At 32.7% G+C, this 21,066-nt stretch overlaps 5 protein-coding genes across 22 annotated transcripts in view; 3 read left to right on the top strand and 2 right to left on the bottom strand.

Annotated features, from left to right (window-relative positions):
• Positions 1–1,319: 1,319 nt before the first annotated feature.
• Positions 1,320–7,082, top strand: LOC105671227 (paired box protein Pax-6). Of its 3 annotated transcripts, none has more exons than XM_067357772.1 (4): positions 1,320–1,595; positions 2,497–2,634; positions 4,718–4,992; positions 5,868–7,082. In XM_067357772.1, the coding sequence occupies exons 1-4, from the start codon at positions 1,518–1,520 to the stop codon at positions 6,151–6,153; spliced, it is 777 nt and encodes a 258-aa protein (XP_067213873.1). In that variant the 5' UTR covers positions 1,320–1,517; the 3' UTR covers positions 6,154–7,082. The 3 variants fall into 3 exon arrangements, with proteins under 3 accessions (XP_067213873.1, XP_067213872.1, XP_012220621.1); XM_067357771.1 differs by having other exon boundaries at positions 1,321–1,601; positions 2,500–2,634; XM_012365198.2 differs by having other exon boundaries at positions 1,323–1,595; positions 2,500–2,634.
• Positions 7,083–8,738: 1,656 nt separating this feature from the next.
• On the bottom strand, positions 8,739–10,274 carry RpL14 (ribosomal protein L14). The gene is made up of 4 exons (XM_012365736.2): positions 10,132–10,274; positions 9,677–9,778; positions 9,204–9,398; positions 8,739–8,930 (listed from the first exon to the last, which is right to left on the bottom strand). Exons 1-4 carry the CDS (start codon positions 10,132–10,134, stop codon positions 8,772–8,774), a joined length of 459 nt encoding a protein of 152 aa, XP_012221159.1. The 5' UTR covers positions 10,135–10,274; the 3' UTR covers positions 8,739–8,771.
• A 166-nt stretch (positions 10,275–10,440) lies between these two features.
• Positions 10,441–13,185, top strand: Galt (Galactose-1-phosphate uridylyltransferase). 2 transcript variants are annotated; one of them, XM_012365735.2, is made up of 7 exons: positions 10,441–10,750; positions 11,111–11,188; positions 11,278–11,447; positions 11,756–11,961; positions 12,047–12,275; positions 12,403–12,619; positions 12,739–13,185. In XM_012365735.2, exons 1-7 carry the CDS (start codon positions 10,738–10,740, stop codon positions 12,984–12,986), a joined length of 1,161 nt encoding a protein of 386 aa, XP_012221158.1. In that variant the 5' UTR covers positions 10,441–10,737; the 3' UTR covers positions 12,987–13,185. The 2 variants fall into 2 exon arrangements, with proteins under 2 accessions (XP_012221158.1, XP_067213866.1); XM_067357765.1 differs by having other exon boundaries at positions 11,111–11,202.
• On the bottom strand, positions 13,154–15,488 carry Uba4 (Ubiquitin-like activating enzyme 4). Of its 2 annotated transcripts, none has more exons than XM_012365145.2 (6): positions 15,301–15,488; positions 15,013–15,203; positions 14,719–14,932; positions 14,073–14,371; positions 13,512–13,985; positions 13,154–13,405 (listed from the first exon to the last, which is right to left on the bottom strand). In XM_012365145.2, exons 1-6 carry the CDS (start codon positions 15,471–15,473, stop codon positions 13,254–13,256), a joined length of 1,503 nt encoding a protein of 500 aa, XP_012220568.2. In that variant the 5' UTR covers positions 15,474–15,488; the 3' UTR covers positions 13,154–13,253. The 2 variants fall into 2 exon arrangements, with proteins under 2 accessions (XP_012220568.2, XP_067213846.1); XM_067357745.1 differs by having other exon boundaries at positions 15,013–15,134.
• A 160-nt stretch (positions 15,489–15,648) lies between these two features.
• The window catches only part of tweek (transmembrane protein KIAA1109 homolog tweek), a 25,285-nt gene continuing 19,867 nt past the window's right edge, over positions 15,649–21,066 (top strand). For all 14 annotated transcript variants that reach the window (XM_067357678.1, XM_012365297.2, XM_067357677.1 and 11 more), the window contains exons 1-8: positions 15,649–15,804; positions 16,326–16,636; positions 16,714–16,857; positions 16,943–17,265; positions 17,354–19,626; positions 19,700–19,986; positions 20,155–20,458; positions 20,579–20,896. In XM_067357678.1, coding sequence (XP_067213779.1) covers positions 16,381–16,636; positions 16,714–16,857; positions 16,943–17,265; positions 17,354–19,626; positions 19,700–19,986; positions 20,155–20,458; positions 20,579–20,896 — 3,905 coding nt within the window. In that variant the 5' untranslated portion in view covers positions 15,649–15,804; positions 16,326–16,380. The remainder of the gene's footprint in view (positions 15,805–16,325; positions 16,637–16,713; positions 16,858–16,942; positions 17,266–17,353; positions 19,627–19,699; positions 19,987–20,154; positions 20,459–20,578; positions 20,897–21,066) is intronic.

The raw sequence follows: 21,066 nt of genomic DNA, 5'->3' as shown, positions 1-21,066 counted from the left end.
CTACATATACGTACACATATATACACATAACAAAACTTATAATAATAACAAATAAAGAAGAATAAAATCGTCACAAGTGTGTGTATTATCTTAATACTTTACATGCAAAAGAATCAATTAATTTTGTTTATAAAAAAAAACTTAAAACAGGTTGAACAGGTGACAAAAATTTCCAATTCCGAAATCGTTTTTTTACCAAACGTAGACGATTTTTGTAGAATACATACATTATTCTTTGCATCGCTTGTGTAGGTATACAAATGTTTTTATACGATTAAAATATACGTGCAATATATCTCAGATCGGTTGATTTTGTATATCGAAAATGAGAAAAAGCGGAACTTTGATATGAAGCAAATGTTGAATTGATGAGTTCTCAACACTAGATGCTATCAGATGATCAAAAAAATACGTGCGGTTTTTTATATTAAAAATAAAGCACTTGAAGAAATTTACGCAACATGTTTCATCCATCAAAGTAAGTACTTTTATAATTTATAATCTTTTTCCAACGAGAGTTTGTTAATTCCACTTGTATACGATACTTTAGAAATACAAAGCGACATTCTTTTCTCTGTATAAAGTAGTATTTTTATTTTAATAAATTTAAAAGAGTTTATTTTTTTAATTGACTTGAAACAAATTTTTTATTTCTTAAAAGAGAGAATTCTAAAAAATAGCATTTAAATTTATCGAGTAAGATATTCAGTTAAAAAAGTTGAACTTCTAAATTAATATCCGTAGTTAAGCGAAAGCGTGCGACTTTTATTATATTACATTTGATGTATATATATATATATATATATATGTATGCACTTACGTCATCTTTAAAGCCTATCAATGATCGATGCCACCATTTGCGTCCTGATAGCGTTCCCGATATATTCGCGAGGTTTCTTCTTGAAAATCGTAGGAAATTGCCTTGTCGAACGATCGAGCTTATTTTCGTCTTGTGAAAAAAATAAAGACAAAAAAGAAGAGAAACAAAAAAAGGAAGTAAAGTAAGAAAATGCGCGTCGATAAAAGGAAGAGGATCGACAGGGAGAAATGGGTAAAGCGCGAACGAAACATGGACGAAGAATGACAAAGAAAGAGCAAAAGCAAGGATGGAAAAAGGGGTGCCAGGCGACCAACGAGGGTGAAAATGATAGAGTATACGGGAATGAGAGGAGGAGGAGGATGTAGACCGCGATTTAGCGGATTTTCAACGTAGCTGCACATCTCGCGGAGGGGTCTGCGCTATTCTTGACACGACGGAACCGCCCCTCGAAGCCACGCAACCAATAGCGAAGCTATCCCTAATGCGCGAGCTCGGGGGTTGCTACCCCTCTGTCACTCTCTCATCCTCCCAAAACGAAGCGACGATTCTTCTCGCAGTGCCCTCGCCATGTTCGCGCCGAACGAGCGGCCTATATTGCTGCGACAGTGAAGATCTCTATCTAAAATCACTAAGTAGAATTCTCTTCGCCTCGTGAGCGGTCGTCATTGCGAAAGCGGTCAAGAAACGGCCGCTCGCCATGGCGGGTCCGTACTTGTCGCCCCTCGGACCGCAGGCTGATCTGCTTACCGAGTACATGTTCGGCCGTCGTCGTCAGGTCAGTGTACGTTTCCTTTAATTTCATATTTGTTACTGTGAAAAGTTACTCATGTTTTATTGCTTTTAATCAAGTGCTTTTTCTTTGTCACTCGGGTATCCGATATATTTCGGATTTGGACATTTATAAATTTTCCAAGTAAAATTATGAACAAAAAATTATATTTTGTTTATTGAAAAAGCTGAAATATCTTATATTCTATATGAGAACATTATTCCAATATGCCACTGCATTTTAGCATGCCATATAGAAAAGACAAATTAGATATTGTTCCAATCTGTTTTTCTTACAAAAAAAATTAATATTAAATAATTATGCTAACTAAAAATAATATATCATACTCACTATAAAATTTAATTTTTTTATTATTGTGCTGCAACATTAAGAATATTGTATTAGATATATAAACTAAAAAAATTTATGTAAAAACTAAAGAAAATAGAATACAAAAGACGTAGTATTAGTTTTTATGCTTATTTGCAGATTTTGTTTTATAATTTTGTAGCAGCATGTCTCTTTCGATGTCCATTCTATGTAATTCGTGTTGAATAAACGTGAATTGTGGCTTGCTCCAAACCGTAAATATTTTTCTCACTTCTGCATTTTTTTTTAATTCATTAACAAGAATAGTGATAATAATTATAGAAGATTTCTTAAATTAATGTATTAATTATATAAATTGAATGTATATGTTAAAAAGTTAATATTATTATAGATTTATACAAAATATAGTATGCATTCGTAATAACGGCACAACGCCGATATATAATGTGATTAGTATAAAGATAACGCTGTGATTAAGAGCTATTTAACAAGCCGATTGAGTACAACATATACGATAATACTTTTGTATGTATTTGCATGGCACATATAACAGCTGGATTCTTATGACTTTTTCAAGCAGAGACGCAATCGGACTACATTTACGCCGCAACAACTTCAGGAATTGGAATCTCTCTTCCAGAAGACACATTATCCTGACGTTTTTCTCAGAGAAGAAGTCGCACTTCGGATATCACTCTCGGAAGCACGTGTTCAGGTAATCTTTGCGATTACTTGATTGCTTATCGCTTAGTTTTCTAACTAATGCTTTTCCATTTTCCTTTGCAAAAATTTATTTGATAATGTAATCGTGAAAATTTTTTTCTAATATATTGTTAATTGCAAACATGGCATTTTATATTTGATTAGAATACAAAATATGGTATTAAAAAACTACAAACGTCAATTTAAAGAAAAGTATAAATTATAAATGTAAGACGAAACTTTTTTGTTTAATAAGAAATTTTAATCAAGCAAAAAATATTAAAATTTAAAATTTATTTTAAATTAATTAGAAATATTTAATTAATCTTCTTTAAAAAGAGTTTTAAATCAATCAAAATCACTTTAATTTACAGTATCTTCAGATTTATAATAAATTTAGACATTCTTGTATAATATCACTATTTAATATAAAAGTCTTTTGAAAAATTATCTGAGATAAAAGTTAATGCTCACCTTTACTTTCTTAGCAATCATCTGAGATAAAAGTTAATGCTCACCTTTACCTTCTTAGTATCTAAAGGGTTAAGAAAAGTTGTAACCTCAACATCTACGAAATGCGGGCTTTCAACAAATTACTTCATTCCTTAAAACCGTTCACTAATTAAAGCCTAAATAAACTGTAGAAAACATGTGCGGTTTATTTTCATTTGCTTTCCGTTAAAACCCGTTAAAGTTTGATTAATCCGCTAATGATTAATTTATCTCGGTAAATCTAATTTTCTGTTATTATCTCGTGTATTATATTAATTATTACATTAATATACATACATTATCAACAAAACTTGAGTATTTTATCTTCAAATATAAGTGAAAAAAAAACATGTGACATATATATTTACGCGAACTTTTTGTAGAAAAAGGATAGCCTTTTTCATTAAATTGCTTTTATTTAAACGAATAATTTTGTTGCCATGAAAAGAACAAAAAACTAATGGCAATACTTCATTAATTTAGATTTAAATTTAAGAAAGCGTGACTGTGAAACGTAAAGTTCGTAGTGATGTTAGGGTATAGGTTATTCAAATAAGTGACATGAATTTTTCTATCAATTAATTTTTTAGCAATTTCAAACACATTACAAAAATTGGAACAACAGCTTTCAATTAGGTTAAATCAAGACCGAGCAGATGTTTTGATTCACGAATGATATTAAGATACAAATAAAATTGGTTGATTCGCGATCCTATCACAAAGGCCCTGTACATCTGGCTGCAATAGTGGCTGTTACGCGAGGACTATTGTGCGAAAACAATTAGGCGAAACGCTGATGAAACGATGAGGCGAATCTGTACAACGAATACGAAGGGGCGTAGGAAATTCATCAGCTCACCAAGTAAATTCGATTAATGCTTTCGAAACTCCTCAGCCGCAAACCTTATTGGAATTTAAAGGGTAAACTATACTAATTGTGAATCCATAGTAATTGACGCTATGTAATCAGAATTGTTCAAATTTTATATAAAATGGTTTTACAAACAGAAAAATTTTATATCATTTAGCATCTATTATAAAATTAATAATGCATTAATCGAATATTTATCTTTAATCAGATAATTTTTGAAAACATTTGAAAACTTTTTATGTAAAAATGTTTTTACTGTCGCACGCGATGTTTATGTGTAATCACAATTACCGGTTACAATTCTATCAAACTAAAAAATGCTAAAAAATTTGACTGAAACGTTTCTGTAACATTATGCTTTATTAATTTGTAATAAATTTTTGCACTCCAACACCCGCGCTTTTGTTTTTATAACCTTTTTTTTCCTATTGATTGTTAAGAATTTGTTTTAAAAATCTATTAAAATCTGATCTCAAAGTCATGAGATCAATACAATTGGTCAAATATATAATTGTATATTATACAGTTTATAAAAATACTGTGTTTCTTTGGTTTAAATTACAATGTGCTTTTAAAATTCATCATCAAATCGGATCTGTATTTTTTACTGGGAGATACTTTAATATATCTGTCAGTAATATGATGTTATAACATTTACTATTTTTTCGCATTGGTAGGGGAGGGGGGAAAAGAGAAATGACAATGTTTGGCCAAGTGAGCGGTTCCTTCACAGGTGTGGTTTCAAAATAGACGGGCAAAATGGAGAAAGCAAGCTCGATTGCAGTTGCTGCAGGACGCGTGGAGAATGCGATGTTTGGGTTTAGGAAGCGCTACGCCATTGTTGCTCAGTCGACCACCCCCTGAAAGAACCACCGACGCATCCTCCTCTTCGCCGTCATCCTCATCGGCTTTCACAGATTCATCAACCGCGAGTGACAAATTGCCTGAGACCAGCGGTTCCGTGTCGGTTTGCAGAAATTTCAGAATTTTACCTCCACCGCCACCCGGGTAAGCGTGCCATCTGCAAAAAAAATATTAATTATATTGATATATCCTTTTTTAAAGGGTTCCAATCCTTAACTATAAGTTTCAAATAAAAATTTATAATTACAAATATATATTAAAAAATTATCCCTAATAGATTATATCATAGTTTTGATAACATTATTTCAAACTTTTAAAGAAATAATCTTTTTCAAGGTAGACAAAAAAATAAAAAAATCTAAATCTCCTAAAAATTGATATACTTATGAGAAACTACATATAAATATGGTACATCATAATATATTATAATTTAGTTTTTAATTAATTTAACTTTATTAATTGATATTATAATTTTTAATTACATTATACAGGGTGATTCAAAATAACCTGATGTTCTTGCAATGCCATATTCTTGAGCGAGTTCTGAGACGATTTTTTCTTTTATAAAATTTTGTCTGAAGCTTAATTTTTTCGAGTTCTAATTGAAAATAGTTTGCTACTTACGAGTCCGATACAACGGACAGGCAGGGACGGTGCAATGCGTCATGAGACGATAGTAAACACTTGACAGTCTCATTATACATTGCGCGTCCCTGCCTGCCCGTTGTACCGAACTCGTAAGTTGCTACCTATTTTCAATTATAACTCGAAAACTAAGCTTCGGACAAAATTTTGTAAAAGGAAAAATCGTCTCAGAATTCGCTCAAGAATATGGCATTGCAAGGACATCAAGTTATTTTGAATCACTCTGTATATGTATGTAAGGAACTGAAAATAAAAAGCACTTTCCGCAGACAAATTCTATTCAAAAAAATGTTGCGTCATTTAATTCATCAATTTGAAATACTTTAAACAATTTTCTAATACTATTTCACGTGCTGCTGTTGTGCATATTCTAGATATTCGGTACCATGCAACAAATCACCCAGCAGGATAAAATGTCAATGCGAAACGCCGCCAAGGATTTGTGCAAGTCCTGTGGATTGTTCTGGCGATGTTTTGGTGATGAGAGAACGACCGCAGGAGGCTGAGATTGATCTTACCCTTAAAGGTCATCATCACTCATCTGTCAAGCATTCGCAGGTCACCACGCTGTTCCATCTACCAAGCAATCCCCAGCAGGACATTGTACAGAACATGGACGAGCCTTTGGATGTCAGTCTGAATAGCGGCAAGAACAACTAAGAAGCTCGTTGATTTTAAGACAAATTAAATGGTGAAGATATTCTGCAATCGGCCACTTTTGACTCTTTTACTTACTTTCGACTCTTAAATATGTGGCATATTATTCCGTTGTAAGCATTTTAAAAATTTTTTAAACTAAAAGATAACGATAAAATTGTTGTAATTACAAAAAAAATGTAATCAATTTTATTTGTTAAGTATTGGTGCAGAAAGTTTCTATTTATTAACATTATTGCAGAACAAAAAAATTATTTTAAAAATTTATATTTCTTACATAAATAATAAAAGAATTGTAAAACTTAAGTGATAAATGTGCAATTGATTTTTATACGAGTATAGTTCAATTATATTTTAGTTGAGATTTCATGGACAAAATTATAAAACTGATAATGTAATATTTGCCAAAAATTACATATAAATTTATAACTCGCATAGTTATCTATTTTTTGTGCACAGTTTGTATCTATAAAAATTTCGATTAAATATTGAAAGAGGTGAACGAGCGAAATGGTAGAACGTGTTTTTTATAGTAGTTTAAAATTAATAATTAATAAAAAAAATTTGAAGAATAAACAATTACAACAATCTGTTAAGCATTACAGAGAGCATGGATTTTTTTTTAACTTAAGATATCACCATGCCTAATTATTTGTATGTAGACATGTTTACAAATACGGATCGAATCAACTTGAAATCTATTCGAATCTCCCATTTCGCGTCTACGTGTAAAACATGACGACTGATTGTGAGAATAGAAAGATTAGAAAGAAGCTTTTAAAAAAAAACTTTTAGTTATGGTACAAATATAAACGGTTATCATAGTAGTTACAGTTTTTGATAAGAAAAGCAAAGTGTTAACACTCTGTACATAGATCTAGCATATACAATTAATTTATATATAAATAAATATATAAATATATGAACACTAATTTAATATATATTTGTTAGAAATAAATATTAGTCGCTAAATATGTTTTTTACTTGTTCTACATCTAAGTCAAAGAACAAGTGATTCCTTAATTTTTGTGAGAATTATATATACAGGGTGTCCGATAATTGCTGAATCACCTCTCGGGTGCAGGTAGAGCGGGTTAAACCGAGTAGAAAAGTTCTCTATCGTTTTGCGATTTTGGTAATAATTAATGAGAAATTAATTAAAGAAGATCGGCTAATTTGCGCGAGTCTAAGCGCGCGGCGAGAAGAGACAGCCCGTTGTTACGTGGTCGCTAGGACGCAAGGATCTAGCGTTACACACCACTCGTATGTGCCGTTGTCATTCATAGAGCGCTTCTCCCAACGATTTATCGCGCGCCTAGTAACCAAATAACAGTGGGCTGTATCACCACGGGTCTCTTCTCGCCGCGCTCTTAAACTCGCGCGAATTGGCCGATATTTTTTAATTAATTCCTCATTAATTATTGCGAAAATCGCAAAATGATATATATATAGAGGACTTTTCTATTCGGTTTAAACTGCTCTACCTACACCCGAGAGGTGATTCAGCAATTATCGGACACCCTGTATATACAATTTATATACACAATACACATATAATCAAATATTTAAAACAAAGTGCAAAAATTTTGAAAAAATTAATTTTTTTCGATCTTATATATTTAGTCTACAATGTGGCATTGTAGATCATAAAAATTATAAAATTTTTAATTTAAAGTTTGTTCTTTAAACATGTCTTATAATTTGCTAAAGTAAAGGGATTGCTAAAATGTGAACAATTGGATTCTCTATGAAAGAATGTTTTTACCATTTTTTTGGATGAAACAATAGCTTATTGTTTAAATTTATATGTACTACATTTTTGCTAGATTTTAAATTTATTTTAATTTTCGCGATAATTAAAAATTTGTAAAAAATTTATCATTAATGTGAAATATACCTATCTATGTAAAAAAAAAACGTAAATATTAATCTTGGGAATTTACGAATTAATTATTAATAAAATCTCCCATACGATGAATTGATTGACGTAATTGATACGACTGAAGATTTTTTTAGTACAAATAGAATTATCTTTATAATTTTAACTGCACGCTTCTAATTTTATTATATTTATTTGTGACATTTTTGTCGCATCATCTAAGTTAGCATCACTTTTTCGGCTCTCAACTATCTGTAATATGTAATAATTTTGTTTTAAGCAGTCCCGTTAATCTACTATCACAATAATTTGTTTTTGAAAGTTTTGCAATTCATTTAACTGTTGTATGTTTTAAGTTTTAATGTTAAAAGAAACAGATTAATACTGCGTTCTTCGTTAAAAAGACAGCGCCTTCAATTTTACTTTTGAAATGCATCAATCAGATTCAATGGCTTACTTAATTGCATCATTTATAAAACAAATAAATTAAGTCATATTTGCGTTTTCTATGAGCAGCACGAGATAATCCGTTTTTTGTAATTCTAAACTCGCATAGAAGACAAAAAGGTTATGATCATCATCCACCTTTTATTGCCACATCCCACTAGACTTCGGTTGTAATTCTTATCCTTGAATGTTCCAATTTTAATAAATTTTCAATAATTTCTTACATTTAAGAGGTGAAAGGTAAATCTTAAATAAAAAGATCTTCATAAAATATTACATTTATTTTAAAATCCAGTTACTTTTTTTCAATCTTTTTCGTGCTTTTACTCGCTACACCAGTTTTAGTTTTCTTGGTCTTTTTCTTCAATCTGAAAAATGCGTCCGTTCGCAATTTGTTTCTTATCTGCCTTGCTTTACGCAGCTTAAAACGATCAAAATCGCTGAGTGCGGCACGCTAAAACAGAGAATGGTATCTTTTATTCAATGTAAAATTCCCTAAAATGTCATAATAGTCAAAATTAAGTTGGCATCAATAAAATCAATCGGTCCCTTTTATTAATAACATCTGTTCATGTTTTGTAAATAATAAGTGTGTGCTTAAAATTCCTTTTAAAAATAAATTTTTTAATTGTAAGAACTATAGTTGTTTTTTCAAGTTAAATAAATGCAACTTATTTATTATAAATAAGCTTTAATTATTAGTTACAATTGATGACTTCTTTCGTACCTTCTTTTTAGCTTCAACTTTTCTAGACCACATTGTTTGCTTCCATAGTTCATTAATATTAGCTGCTTCCCATGCTTTACGTACAACAGAAGTTGATCCAGAGAATGGGAAACGTAAACGAAATTTCGTCAAATGAAGCTCATTAAGCCTCATCTCACACCGAGGTACACTAGTTGATGGACCATCTACTAAAACCTGAAAAAAACAAAAATTTTAAAACCAAATCCTATAACAATTTATTGTAAAAATTACAACTGGGTCATCAGATATAAGCTAGCATCAGTAAACATCAGCCGGCATTTCCTATCAATATAAATGGTTCATCATTTAAATCATGTTTAATAAGAAGATAATAAATACATGTATAAATATTTTTTTTTGTTTAATTGAAATATTATGTCTTCTGTTCTCTACATTAATGTTAATTTTTGTAATAATTAAAAAGATTTGAGTAAAAAGAAATATTCTCCTACCCGATTCTGGTCGATGATATCAACAATAGTAACCAATTTGCCCTGGTAAGGACCATCGCTTACATAGGCCACACGGCCCGACTGCACAAATCTCTGGAACGGCTGTTAAGGAGAAATTCAAAAGGTTTTCGGTTTTATGCCTCAAGTGTCTAATTCAAAATTATTTATTGCGTAAAAAGAAATAACAGTATTGTACTACATTGCATATTTGTAAAAATGCAACAAATATTCAAAATGAAAATCCAAGACACGCCATGTGATCAATAACGTTCGCTTTTAACAAGGTTAAGTTCGTAAGAATCTGCAATCCGTAATAATCCGAGATTTTCGCATTGTTAAAAACAGCAAATATAATCGTGTAAAAGAAGTAAAATCTATAGAAAATCAATTCGAGATTACTATACTAGTTTTTATATAACAATTATTCGTCAACTTAATAACCACAATTCACTTACCATGATCTTCCGGAAGTGAAAGAACCACGCAAGAACCTTAACAATAGAAAATCGATAGAGTGCGAATGTTTCACAATGGTTTCATTCAGTAGACTGCAGCGCCGCGCAGCGCTCATAACGTTTCGAGTGAACGGATTTTGATCAACACAAGATTGATTAATAACGTCATTGCATCGTCTCTATCAATAAAAGACTTGAATTCATTGTAAAATAGTGATTAATTGATCCGGGATAGATGAAAATCGTTCACTTAATAAAGCTAGTGAATTAGTAAGCACTTGGATGTGATTGGTGAAATAATCTAGTAATAAAAACTTTGTCCGAGAACTCGGACCGATTTCGTACTCACTTTTGTCCGCAATACAAGTACTTTTAAATTCTATTGAGAAAATGTAGAACACCCTATATGACCGCGATTTGATTTCGTAATCTTTTTACGATTTTATTTATTGACCTATGAAAGGTTATATGCTTGTTCATTCGTTATCTGCACAAAAATACAGCTTATATAAATGTACAACAGTGACATCAACATTTATTAATCGTTGATATGTCGCAGAATTTCTGCAGTTCTATAGTAGGAGCGATTCAGAATTTATATATACAATGTCCGATAAAGGTAAGCTTATACTGTATACTTTTGAAGTTAATTGTTAAATAATTTCGATGTAATTTAATGCAAATTTAATAACTATAACGTAAAAAATATTGGATGATTTTTTCTCAAAAAAAAAAAAAATAAATACGTTAAATAATATCTTTTGTATAATCTAAAATGTAATATTACCGAACACAAATAAAAAACAAATATTATGTAATGAAATTTGTAGAAAGCAAAAGATTTGAATCTATTGTTCAGTCTTACAATTTTAATATAAATTGAAACATATGATTTTAATACATTTTTTGCAAGCTTCTGTATGATAATATTAGAAATATTCCAAAGGATGATTTATAAAAATTTATAAATCTGTAATAGGCAATGTATCACAGGATAAATCCAAAGATGGGATAGAAAACCAACCAGAAAACTTATCATTGGCATTTGATCCAACTGGTTAGATATATAGAGTAGATATACAGTTAGATGTATAATGATATATTCTAATTTTTAACAACAGTTATTAAAATTTAATAATTTTGTAGAACATCAACATATACGATATAATCCATTAAAAGGAGAATGGGTACTAGTATCACCACATCGTATGAAACGACCCTGGGGAGGACAAATAGAACCTAGTACAGATGAAGAACTTTCAGATTATGATCCTAAAAATCCACTTTGTCCAGGCAATGTCAGAGCTAATGGAGAAGTTAGTTGATTGCTTATGTTTTACTTACATAATACACAAATAATGTTTTACTGTTTTAATTTTTTGAAATAGTAGAATATTTTTTTAATTCTATGTGATAAAATATTTTGCTATCCTCTTTTAAAATTATTTTAGTGTTATGCTATTGCCTATATTTCTATTTATATTAATATATTATGTTTTATTAATAATTTAAAAAATCCAATATTTAATGTAATATTGAAAATTTTACAGGACTGTTTTTTCTCATTCTATTACTACACATTAGATCATTCAAGATTGTCATTTTATGCTATTACATGTTACAGATTACTCCAATGTACCAAAACACATTTTCATTTGTGAATGATTTTCCTGCTTTATTGGAGTCTGTGCCAAATCCACCAAAATTGGATGATGAATTATTTCAAATGGCGTCTGCCAAAGGTACTTGCAAAGTGATGTGCTTTCATCCAAAGTCAAATGTTACAATAGCATTGATGAAAATTCATGAAATCAAAGAAGTGGTGAAACAGTGAGTACACACGCATACACACATACTGTGTAGAGATATTGGTTATTGATTATTTGTGTGAAATAAGCATCATAAAATAAAATAGGTGGATCTTTGAGATGCTGGAGTTGGGCAAGAAATGGACTTGGGTTCAGATATTTGAAAATAGAGGTGCACTGATGGGTTGCAGCAATGCACATCCTCATTGCCAGATATGGGCCAGTTCGTTTTTACCGAATGAAGCTAGAATAAAAGATGAATATTTAAGTGACTATTATAAACGAAACAAGAAACCTCTTCTCATTGACTATATGCAAAAAGAAGTTTTAAAGAAGGTTAGAATTATTGTAAATAATCCAGCATTTTGGGGTATGATATCAATAAGAGCAACAGTTTATCTTTATGTATTCAGAATCATTCATTTAATGCAATTTTAGCTTAAATTTCTACATGGATTTACAGGAGCGTATTGTAATTGAGAATCGAGATTGGATAGCTATAGTACCATTTTGGGCTGTTTGGCCTTATGAAACTATGGTACTACCAAAAAAGCAAGTAACTAGAATGCAAGATTTGTCAGATAGTCAACAAGAATCTCTATCTGTCATTATAAAAAGATTGTGTACGAAATATGATAATCTGTTTCAATGCTCTTTTCCATATTCGATGGGGTGGCATGGTAAGGGATAATCATCATCAAATATTCATTTATTTATTATTCACATATTATTTTAATCTATTATATGTGCATATGTACATAAAATTCATAATTATTAATTTATCGATCTACAATTAAAGGTGCTCCAACCGGCACACATATTAACGATGATTATCCATATTGGACATTCCACGGGATATATTTGCCACCTTTATTACGATCTGCTACCATAAAGAAACATATGGTAGGCTATGAGCTTTTAGCTCAGTCACAAAGAGATTTGACACCGGAACAAGCAGCAGAAAAATTAAGAAGTTTACCAGAGTTTCACTACAAATACCCGGAAACTAGTTTAACTGCTGAGGAGATAGAAAAATATTCCAATTAAATATATTGTATATATTGTATATGTCCCAGACTTGTGTATTACTCGTAATAACAAATTTCTGAGATTTGTGGAGACAAAAATCTTATTATTTTAAGATGTAATATATATATATAATATTGAAATGTAATATACTTGTCGATAATGCAATAATCTTTAAATAGAAAATGTTCAAAGTCAAAAATATATTTATTTACAAAGATGTTACATTAACAAAAATTACATTCTTTTCCTTCCTCATTTTCCTTTTCATTCTTATCCTTTATAATTTCAATATCTAGGAAATGTTGAATCAATTTTCTTACTCCAAGCATGTATACCTCCAATTATGTCTTTTATTCTTAAGGTATCTTCAGCAAGTAACGTTTTCAAATATTGCACAGCCTTTTGCGAATCATTACCCCGTCTACAGAGAAGATACACTGAAAAAATAAATACAGCATAAACATTCTTATCTATTATTAATTACAATTAATCTGATAGCAGGAAAATATTATGTGATATTGTAAATATATTAATATATCTTACTGTCTGTTGGACCATGTATATGCCTTTTCTCAATCTTCTTTATGTTATCTCTTATTAATTTTAAGCTCCGGTCCTTGTGAAGTTGCGTAAAAGGAATATTAATCGAATGCTGCAAGTGACAAATTTGATATTCTTCAGGTGAACGTACATCGATCAATATATGAGATTTTAAATCATCTTTTATGATTTGATTATATTCTTCGACTGATATTCTTTCCTCTTTCTTCAGTAAATCCAAATTAATCTCTTTGTCATTCGCCTTTGCACCACAAAATTCTTCATAATCAATTAATTTACATATAATACGATGTTCTCCACAAATCGCACAATCTGCATTTTTTGGACGCAAACATACATTGTGGAATTTTGTTTTTATTCCATCAAATAACAAAAGTCGTCCGGAAAGTACATCGGGGATATTAAGTATTATTTTTAATGTTTCCAATGCTTGCAGTACGCCAATTGTTCCAACAGCTGACATCCAACAATGAGAATTTAAATAAAATAATCATCAACATATGAATTAAAAAAATATATAAAAATTGAAAGAGAGGATTTTACCTGCACCAAGAACACCTCCATCTCCACAATTTGTTACAGTTTCTGGTGGTGGAGGCTCAGGAAATATACATCTGTAGCAAGGGCCCTTATAATTAAATACCGACAAATGTCCTTCAAATCGCAGAGCTGATCCAGAGACTAACGGTTTCCCACTCAAGACACATGCATCATTTAACAAATAACGAGTGGCTACATTGTCCGTAGCATCTATTACAACATCATAATTCTTTATGATATCCAAAGCGTTCTCACTATCTAGCTGGATTTTATACGGAGTGACTTTGATATAACTATTTAACCTAAGAGCAAAATTACAAAATAAAAATTAATTTTTCCAATTAAGATAATTGAATTAAGAAAAATTTAATCATTATAAATAATAAAATGGATGAATAATGCATGCAGATAGTGTATCACCAACCGTGATTCTATTAAATTACAAATTCTTTAATTTTAACTATAAAAAATTTTACAATTAGATTTTAATATATCTACATTTATATTTGAAAATTTTTTACTTTTAAAATCAACTCTTGATATTTTAACAACTTAAGATTTATAACATTATCACAAATTTCTGTTAAAAATTATTTTCAAAAGTACTTAATTTTAATCAATACACAATCAATTTATAATGCTACTATACCGATTAATACTTTCTGCTGCTGCAGTCACTTTGGCAGTACCAACACTGGTTTCTGTGTATAATAATTGCCTATGAAGATTGTTTATTTCAACATTATCATAATCAACTATGCCAATATGACCAAGCCCAGCACATGCCAAATACAATGCTGCAGGACAACCAAGACCACCAGCTCCTACGATAAGCACAGAACTATCCTTTATCGTTTTTTGACCTAAAACCAGAACGAGAAAATATTACATGTTATTTCTTTTCACACATAACATGTTATTAAAATTTGTATATATACTATACCTTGCACACCAATTTCTGTCAAAAGAAGCTGACGGCTATATCTGTTAATCTCATCATTATTCAAACCATATTCCTGCGTGATTTGTTTCTCGCGTCGCAAATGAATTAATTCAGTCTCTTTCCTATGTAATAATGCACGCAACTCTGTAATTTCTGCCAGCAATTCGTTCTCACGCGTATTTTTTGACATACTGCTCATATAAGTAGTATAAAAATAATTCGGATAAGAGAGAAAGATTTTTGTCTTTAAGTTAGTTCGAAAATTTTTTTGGAATTCTTTATATTTACATCTGCTTGCACCACTCGAGGATTATATCATAGATCTGTTCTTTATGCTGAATTGGCTGCACTAGTTCAGAGTTTATCTTTTTTCTTCCAATATAAAGGGAAAAAGATAAACTCTGAACTAGTGCAACCAATTCAGCTATAAAAAACAGACCTATTGCGTCTGTCACCTGCATGATATCCAATGTCCAATAAAAGAATTTATTTTCTAGAGACATATATAAAGGTATATTTAACAGGATCTAAGTCACTTAGGTCATGCTGGATATACCTTTATATATGTCTCTAGAAAATAAATTTTTTTATTGGACGCTTGATGTCATGCAAGTGGCAGGCGTAATACGAACTTACCTGTACAATGAATCAGTCAAGTATGGAGTGGTTATGCGTGTTCACCGTTCACTGATGACAGTTCTTTGACATTTCTTCGAGATTACTGTAATGATAAACACAAAAGCATGATTGGCACTGCGAGACTTCGATGTGCTTTATACCCGGGTGTCTAAGGTGAATCATCGAAATATAATGTTTTCTTTATTAAACGGGATAAATTTTCTGCAAGGAAGATCGTTACTATTGTAACAAATTATTTTTAGAGAGAAGAATTGAAATTTTTGTTGTATGCAAATAAACGCATAAATACCATATAAATAATTTATTATAGAATTTGTGTTTCTTAAATATACATTTATATCTCGGTTTCTTGTGATATTTATTTCTTAAATAAAATTTTCAATGACGTGTCAATCGATACATTGAAAAATATTAGAAAATAAAAATAGATAATAATACAATAAGTATCATTTTCAATTAAATTGTAATCAAATTACTTTGCAATTGTAAACGTATGCATAGGTTATGTTGATAAATAAGATAAATTAAAAATGAAGAAATTAGTATAATAAACTAGTAGTAGTAATAGTATAATAATTTTTTAGTAAATTTTTTATATTTGGTAGAAAATTAAATAATTGTATGCATTATACAGAATTAATAAATATAATACACCAATCTTTCTATTATTTTAGGAAAACGCGATGAATAATAGTTTGTGATTCAATAGTCCAGAGAAATAGCATCATCATGGAAGAGAATGAAGTATACAATGTTACAGTCCCATCTTTCTTTGATGGGTTTGAATCAGCATTTTGGAATTATTCCGATCATGTTATCTTGGATGATCTCAAAATGGACAGCAACTTTATATGGTTGTTGTGTTCATTAGTATCAGCCATATCCTGGATTGTTTATATTGCTTATTATAATAGTAGAGTAGCTGGTTACATAATAACAAAATTGTTAAATCGATTTATTATTAGAGATGGTTATGTTAAAGTTGGTAAGAACATGTAATTTTTATAATTAATTAATGTTGAATTTTTATGAATTGTTATTATATTTCTGTTTCAATCACAGGATCCTTCACATTAAGTGCTTTAAGTGGGAAGATAATGTTTAGGGATATAGTCTATATCACAACAGATTATAGCTTTAGAATTCAGGATGGCTGGCTTATATTTAGATGGTGGAGAAGTTATGTTCCTAAAGATGTATCGGAAGGTAAACATTTTGTCTAATATTTATTATAATTATCGCATAAGTTTTAATTATAACGATATATCGAGACTTTTTATATCAATTGCAGATCTCTCACATTCTGACACACGGCTGTCAGTCATGTTAAATGGCTTTGAGTTACATGTTTACAATCGCTGTCAACTTTATGCACAATTGGAGAAATCCTTCGGTCTTACACCACAAATGTTTCCCGACGAGGATAGCCACAATATAAACATAGACGATCGGGATGGAGAGTCTGTAAATAATGCAACTAACGAAACTCGTCATTCACAGATTAATGCGATGGACGTATCTCGTCATGTGGATAACATCAGAAAGAAGGAGGCTCACGTGATTGCGCGTACTTGGAGAGATTTGATACCAGTCATTAAACTTGATATTTGCACAGTTAGTAACGTTTCAACTCATATTCTCATTCTATCTACTTTGGATATGAACAAATTTTTAAAACTTGCAATTGGTGCATTATTTCCAGGGGAGACTAGTGTTCGGCAATAGACTAGTACCGACTACATTGTCGATAACTGTGGAGGAAGCGCATTTTGTATATTCTACGAAACCGGCAGCATCTAGGCACGATCATTTCATGCACTTTACCAAGTGCAAGGCAGAAAATTTCAAAGTTATTCTAGCGCCAAGCCCAAAGTACACTGGGATGGTTGACGATCCACCTAGATATATGGGTGAAGGTTTTGTCGTTTTGAGTTCAAACAACATGGAAGTTTATTATTACATGGACGAATCGGGCGTCGTACCGGAGCATCCTGAAATGATACAATTGGTGAACGGTGACATGGTCGAGGCGATGCCTCCCATATGGGGTATCGACATCAAGTGCGGAAAGGGTACGGATTTCAGTTACGGCCCGTGGGCGGACAGACAGCGGGAGCATTTATTCAAGTTCTTCTTCCCCAATGATTACCAGTCGTTGAAGGTTACAAAGTCACCTAAGCCGGGCGATAAAAGACAGGTTCAATCATTCGACATTAGATTGTCAACACTGAATGAGGCGACGATCGACATACTTTTCAGCAAGAACAGAGAGACGAATGCTGTTCATGTTAATGTAGGACCGGGATCGTACTTGGAGATTACAATGCCGTGGATAGTATTGCAGGATGGATACACTACAAAGATCACGGGTCAGCTCTTGCATTTGGAAGCCACGACCAGCCTGCAATATCGGAGCCTCGTTGAAAGCGAGACCTTGGAATTCGGAGTGAAGTGCCATTATCCCATCAGATGGAACGATTATCAGGAATGGACACTGAATCTAACTGGATGTAAAGCAACCGCCAATTTAGTTTATTCGCACAAAGATTTCTTTCAAGATATGATCAACGATTGGGCGAGTAAGGCAAGACCCGACATTTTGCACTTTGTTCCGTACACTTGGAAGTTTAGTTTGCTTCTGAAGGAGTTTGAAGTGATCACAGTCTGCAATGAATACAACTGGATTGACTGTTCGTCGCAGAACCAGGAGAATGCGCACATTGCCTTTTGCGGGGAATTTTTTGACCTGTCGTTTGACCTTCCGTTCGTGGATTTTCTACCCGTCACCATACCATTGCGTTTTTGGATTCAAGGAGAGAGTGTCGATCTTTCATTTTATTTGCCAGAGGTCAACACCAATCGTATTATTTTGTTAGCGTTAAATAAGAACGCGAAAATTATGACGCGCGATGGATCTCACAAGTATCTGCATGAACTACACAGAGGCAAGAAATGGAGGAATTTTTGTCAAAAGGAATCGGGATGGGTTGATTGTTGGTTCGTGCCGATCGTGGCGTTGAGTATCAATTATATTTATCACCTGTGTCCACCTTTGGGTCCCACCCCGCAAGCCAATATAACAACTCCGGAGAAGGAGGAGATCCTTTTATCTCCCATGCGAATTCCGAAATGCAGAAAATCGCCGGGCTTGCAATGGGGAAGAAACGGCGCGCAGAAATTTGACCCGCAGTCCATAACGCCCGACAAAGTCAGCGTGGAACTCGAAATCGGACCGTCCATATTAATCGTATACGGGTCTTTGTTAAAGAACTTTATGCACTTAAAGGAGAACCTGTTCGGTGATTATCAAACCTTCACCGATATGCAGCAGAGCAGAAGCAGTTCGGCGGCCGCGGACAGAAATAAAGACAAGGATGTGCAGAACAGCAGCATCGAGGCGTCCATGGAAGACGAGGAAGTGAAATCTAAGCCGTTTGATCCGCGAGATTACAGGCCACTCGAAGTCACCGTTGGTGTCACTATGCACGACATTCAGGCGCATCTCGTAAAGAATTGCAACGAGAACGATCCGCCGTGTCCGGTTATACTGCTGGAACGCTTCGGATTTGAGATGAGAAAGGGCTACAGGGAAACGCAGCTTCAGCTGCTGCTCTCGCCTGCCATCGCTCTAGTTACGGATAACGTAGCGAGGCCAAACAAGGAGCATCACCTGAGTCAGGGGCATCTAATGCTGAGCGCGCTGCAAGTTAGGGGCCACGCCATGTTCAGCAACGAAGGGCGGAGCTTGGATCAGGAGACATTGGAGTACGCGTGGCTGATCGAGGTGCAGCTGGGCAAACTGAGCGGCAAAATCACTTCTCCTCAGTTGCATCACTTGGTTACATCGTTGGAGACGTTCCTGCTGATGGCGAAGAACACCGAGAACAGTTTGCGTCCGCCTAATTTGCCGTTCCAATGCCACCACGGTCTCCCGCCGTTGCAGTGTCCGGAGAGTGATGTCGACAAACATTACAGGTACATTCTTTTATTGTATAACAAGGATTATCGATCATTTCTGCCATTGAATTAAATCTCAATTTTATGTTAGATGTCCGAGCTCCGAGGATATAAAGTATAGAATGACGAGACTGTCCATAGACGCCGTTGATTTATATCTGCAAGAAATGGGCACTGTCATGCAGTTTTGGATATCTCCGATCCGCGTTGCCACTTGTAATCTTCACGGGCATCAAGTCAAGTCGGGTGTCACCGCGGTTTTACCTACAATATCAATTCGACAGTTTATGTCCGCGGCGGATTATTTCGCAAATACAAGTAATACTAATACAACCGGCAGCGGAAGATCTCATAATAATGCAAGCAGTCGAATGTCAGGTATCCTTTGTATTTATCTATCGTCTGATGAGAAAGAACTACTGTTTGCGCCAACATATTTAAATGTTTATAAAAGAGAATAATATTAATGATATGCATTTAATAGATATTTCAATAAAAGAAACTTTTTTTTTTAAAGAAACTTAATATTTCTAATATTTATTACAGGCGATGGATCGGATATATGGCTTGAGGTGGGATCGATATCACTGGGTCCGGTTATTTTAGAAGCTGCGATTTCCCTTCCGACTCCGGAACACAATTTGCATTTAGTACAAAATAAATATTTAAAAATGCACGACGAGGCAACGAAGCGTTTGTGGTTTTTGTGGCCGCAGGAAAGCGGGGTGAAGGCGACAAAGTGCGGCTGTATAGGCGGTTGTGCGTTCTTCGGCAATAATCGAAACGGACCAAGATTTTTTAAGCCGAGCTACCACGATCTTCAAGATGGTATCAACATTGCTGCTTATAGGTAGATATTTATTTTTACGTATTGAGAAAAAAATTCCTATTGACTGACTTTCAGGTTTGTTAGTTTTTTATTTTTTACAATATTCTTGATTATTTTATGAAATTGTTATTCCATTTTTAGAATTCACGAACCTGGAAAAGAGAAAGGATTCGGACAGTCCATTTTACACGACGGTCAATTAGTATTTCACACACCACCGTACAGTCTGCAGGATATATCCTTGCAAGATGTATATTATCCTACGACGGGATTGAAAGTAACAGTCAGTCAAGATGGCACGCAAACTTTGAAGAAGAGTGTCGAAGCGTCAAGATCTTTGGCCGATTATAATAGAGAAGAAAACAGTAGCACGAAATTAAACGTCGCGTCTGCAAGTCCACTGATACCCAGCGGGGACAGAAAACCGCTGGATAGAAGATTCTCTTATACATCAATGCGGTAATTTTACGAATTTACAATGGTCTTTTTAATCGAATCGAAACGATTCAAATATGTATTTTGTTTTTTGACATTGCATGATAATGGTAGACAATACTTTTTCAATTGTCGATAGATTCTAAAATTTAGATATTTTGCACTAAAACTATATATTTTATTTTATAATCCAT

This window comes from Linepithema humile, chromosome 6, assembly GCF_040581485.1.
Source record: "Linepithema humile isolate Giens D197 chromosome 6, Lhum_UNIL_v1.0, whole genome shotgun sequence".
Classification (NCBI taxonomy): Eukaryota; Metazoa; Arthropoda; class Insecta; order Hymenoptera; family Formicidae; genus Linepithema; species Linepithema humile.
Note: the sequence above shows the minus strand (reverse complement) of the source record. Positions and strands in the feature narration are given on the sequence as shown.

What these genes read in the sequence shown, in the direction of transcription:
- LOC105671227 (XM_067357771.1), top strand. Translation starts at nt 1,518, where the DNA reads ATGGCGGGTCCGTACTTGTCGCCCCTCGGACCGCAGGCTGATCTGCTT. An exon ending in GCCGTCGTCGTCAGGTCAGT is followed by an intron (nt 1,602 to 2,499) that starts GTACGTTTCCTT and finishes TTTTTCAAGCAG; the next exon opens with AGACGCAATCGGACTACATT. An exon ending in TTACCTCCACCGCCACCCGG is followed by an intron (nt 4,993 to 5,867) that starts GTAAGCGTGCCA and finishes TGCATATTCTAG; the next exon opens with ATATTCGGTACCATGCAACA.
- RpL14 (XM_012365736.2), bottom strand. An exon ending in ATATCATCGACCAGAATCGG is followed by an intron (nt 9,399 to 9,676) that starts GTAGGAGAATAT and finishes TGTTTTTTTCAG; the next exon opens with GTTTTAGTAGATGGTCCATC. An exon ending in AAGTTGAAGCTAAAAAGAAG is followed by an intron (nt 8,931 to 9,203) that starts GTACGAAAGAAG and finishes TCTCTGTTTTAG; the next exon opens with CGTGCCGCACTCAGCGATTT.
- Galt (XM_012365735.2), top strand. An exon ending in ATTGGCATTTGATCCAACTG is followed by an intron (nt 11,189 to 11,277) that starts GTTAGATATATA and finishes ATAATTTTGTAG; the next exon opens with AACATCAACATATACGATAT. An exon ending in AAAAAGAAGTTTTAAAGAAG is followed by an intron (nt 12,276 to 12,402) that starts GTTAGAATTATT and finishes ATGGATTTACAG; the next exon opens with GAGCGTATTGTAATTGAGAA.
- Uba4 (XM_012365145.2), bottom strand. Translation starts at nt 15,473, where the DNA reads ATGCAGGTGACAGACGCAATAGGTCTGTTTTTTATAGCTGAATTGGTT. An exon ending in TGGAGGTGTTCTTGGTGCAG is followed by an intron (nt 13,986 to 14,072) that starts GTAAAATCCTCT and finishes GTTGGATGTCAG; the next exon opens with CTGTTGGAACAATTGGCGTA. An exon ending in TATACATGGTCCAACAGACA is followed by an intron (nt 13,406 to 13,511) that starts GTAAGATATATT and finishes TTATTTTTTCAG; the next exon opens with TGTATCTTCTCTGTAGACGG.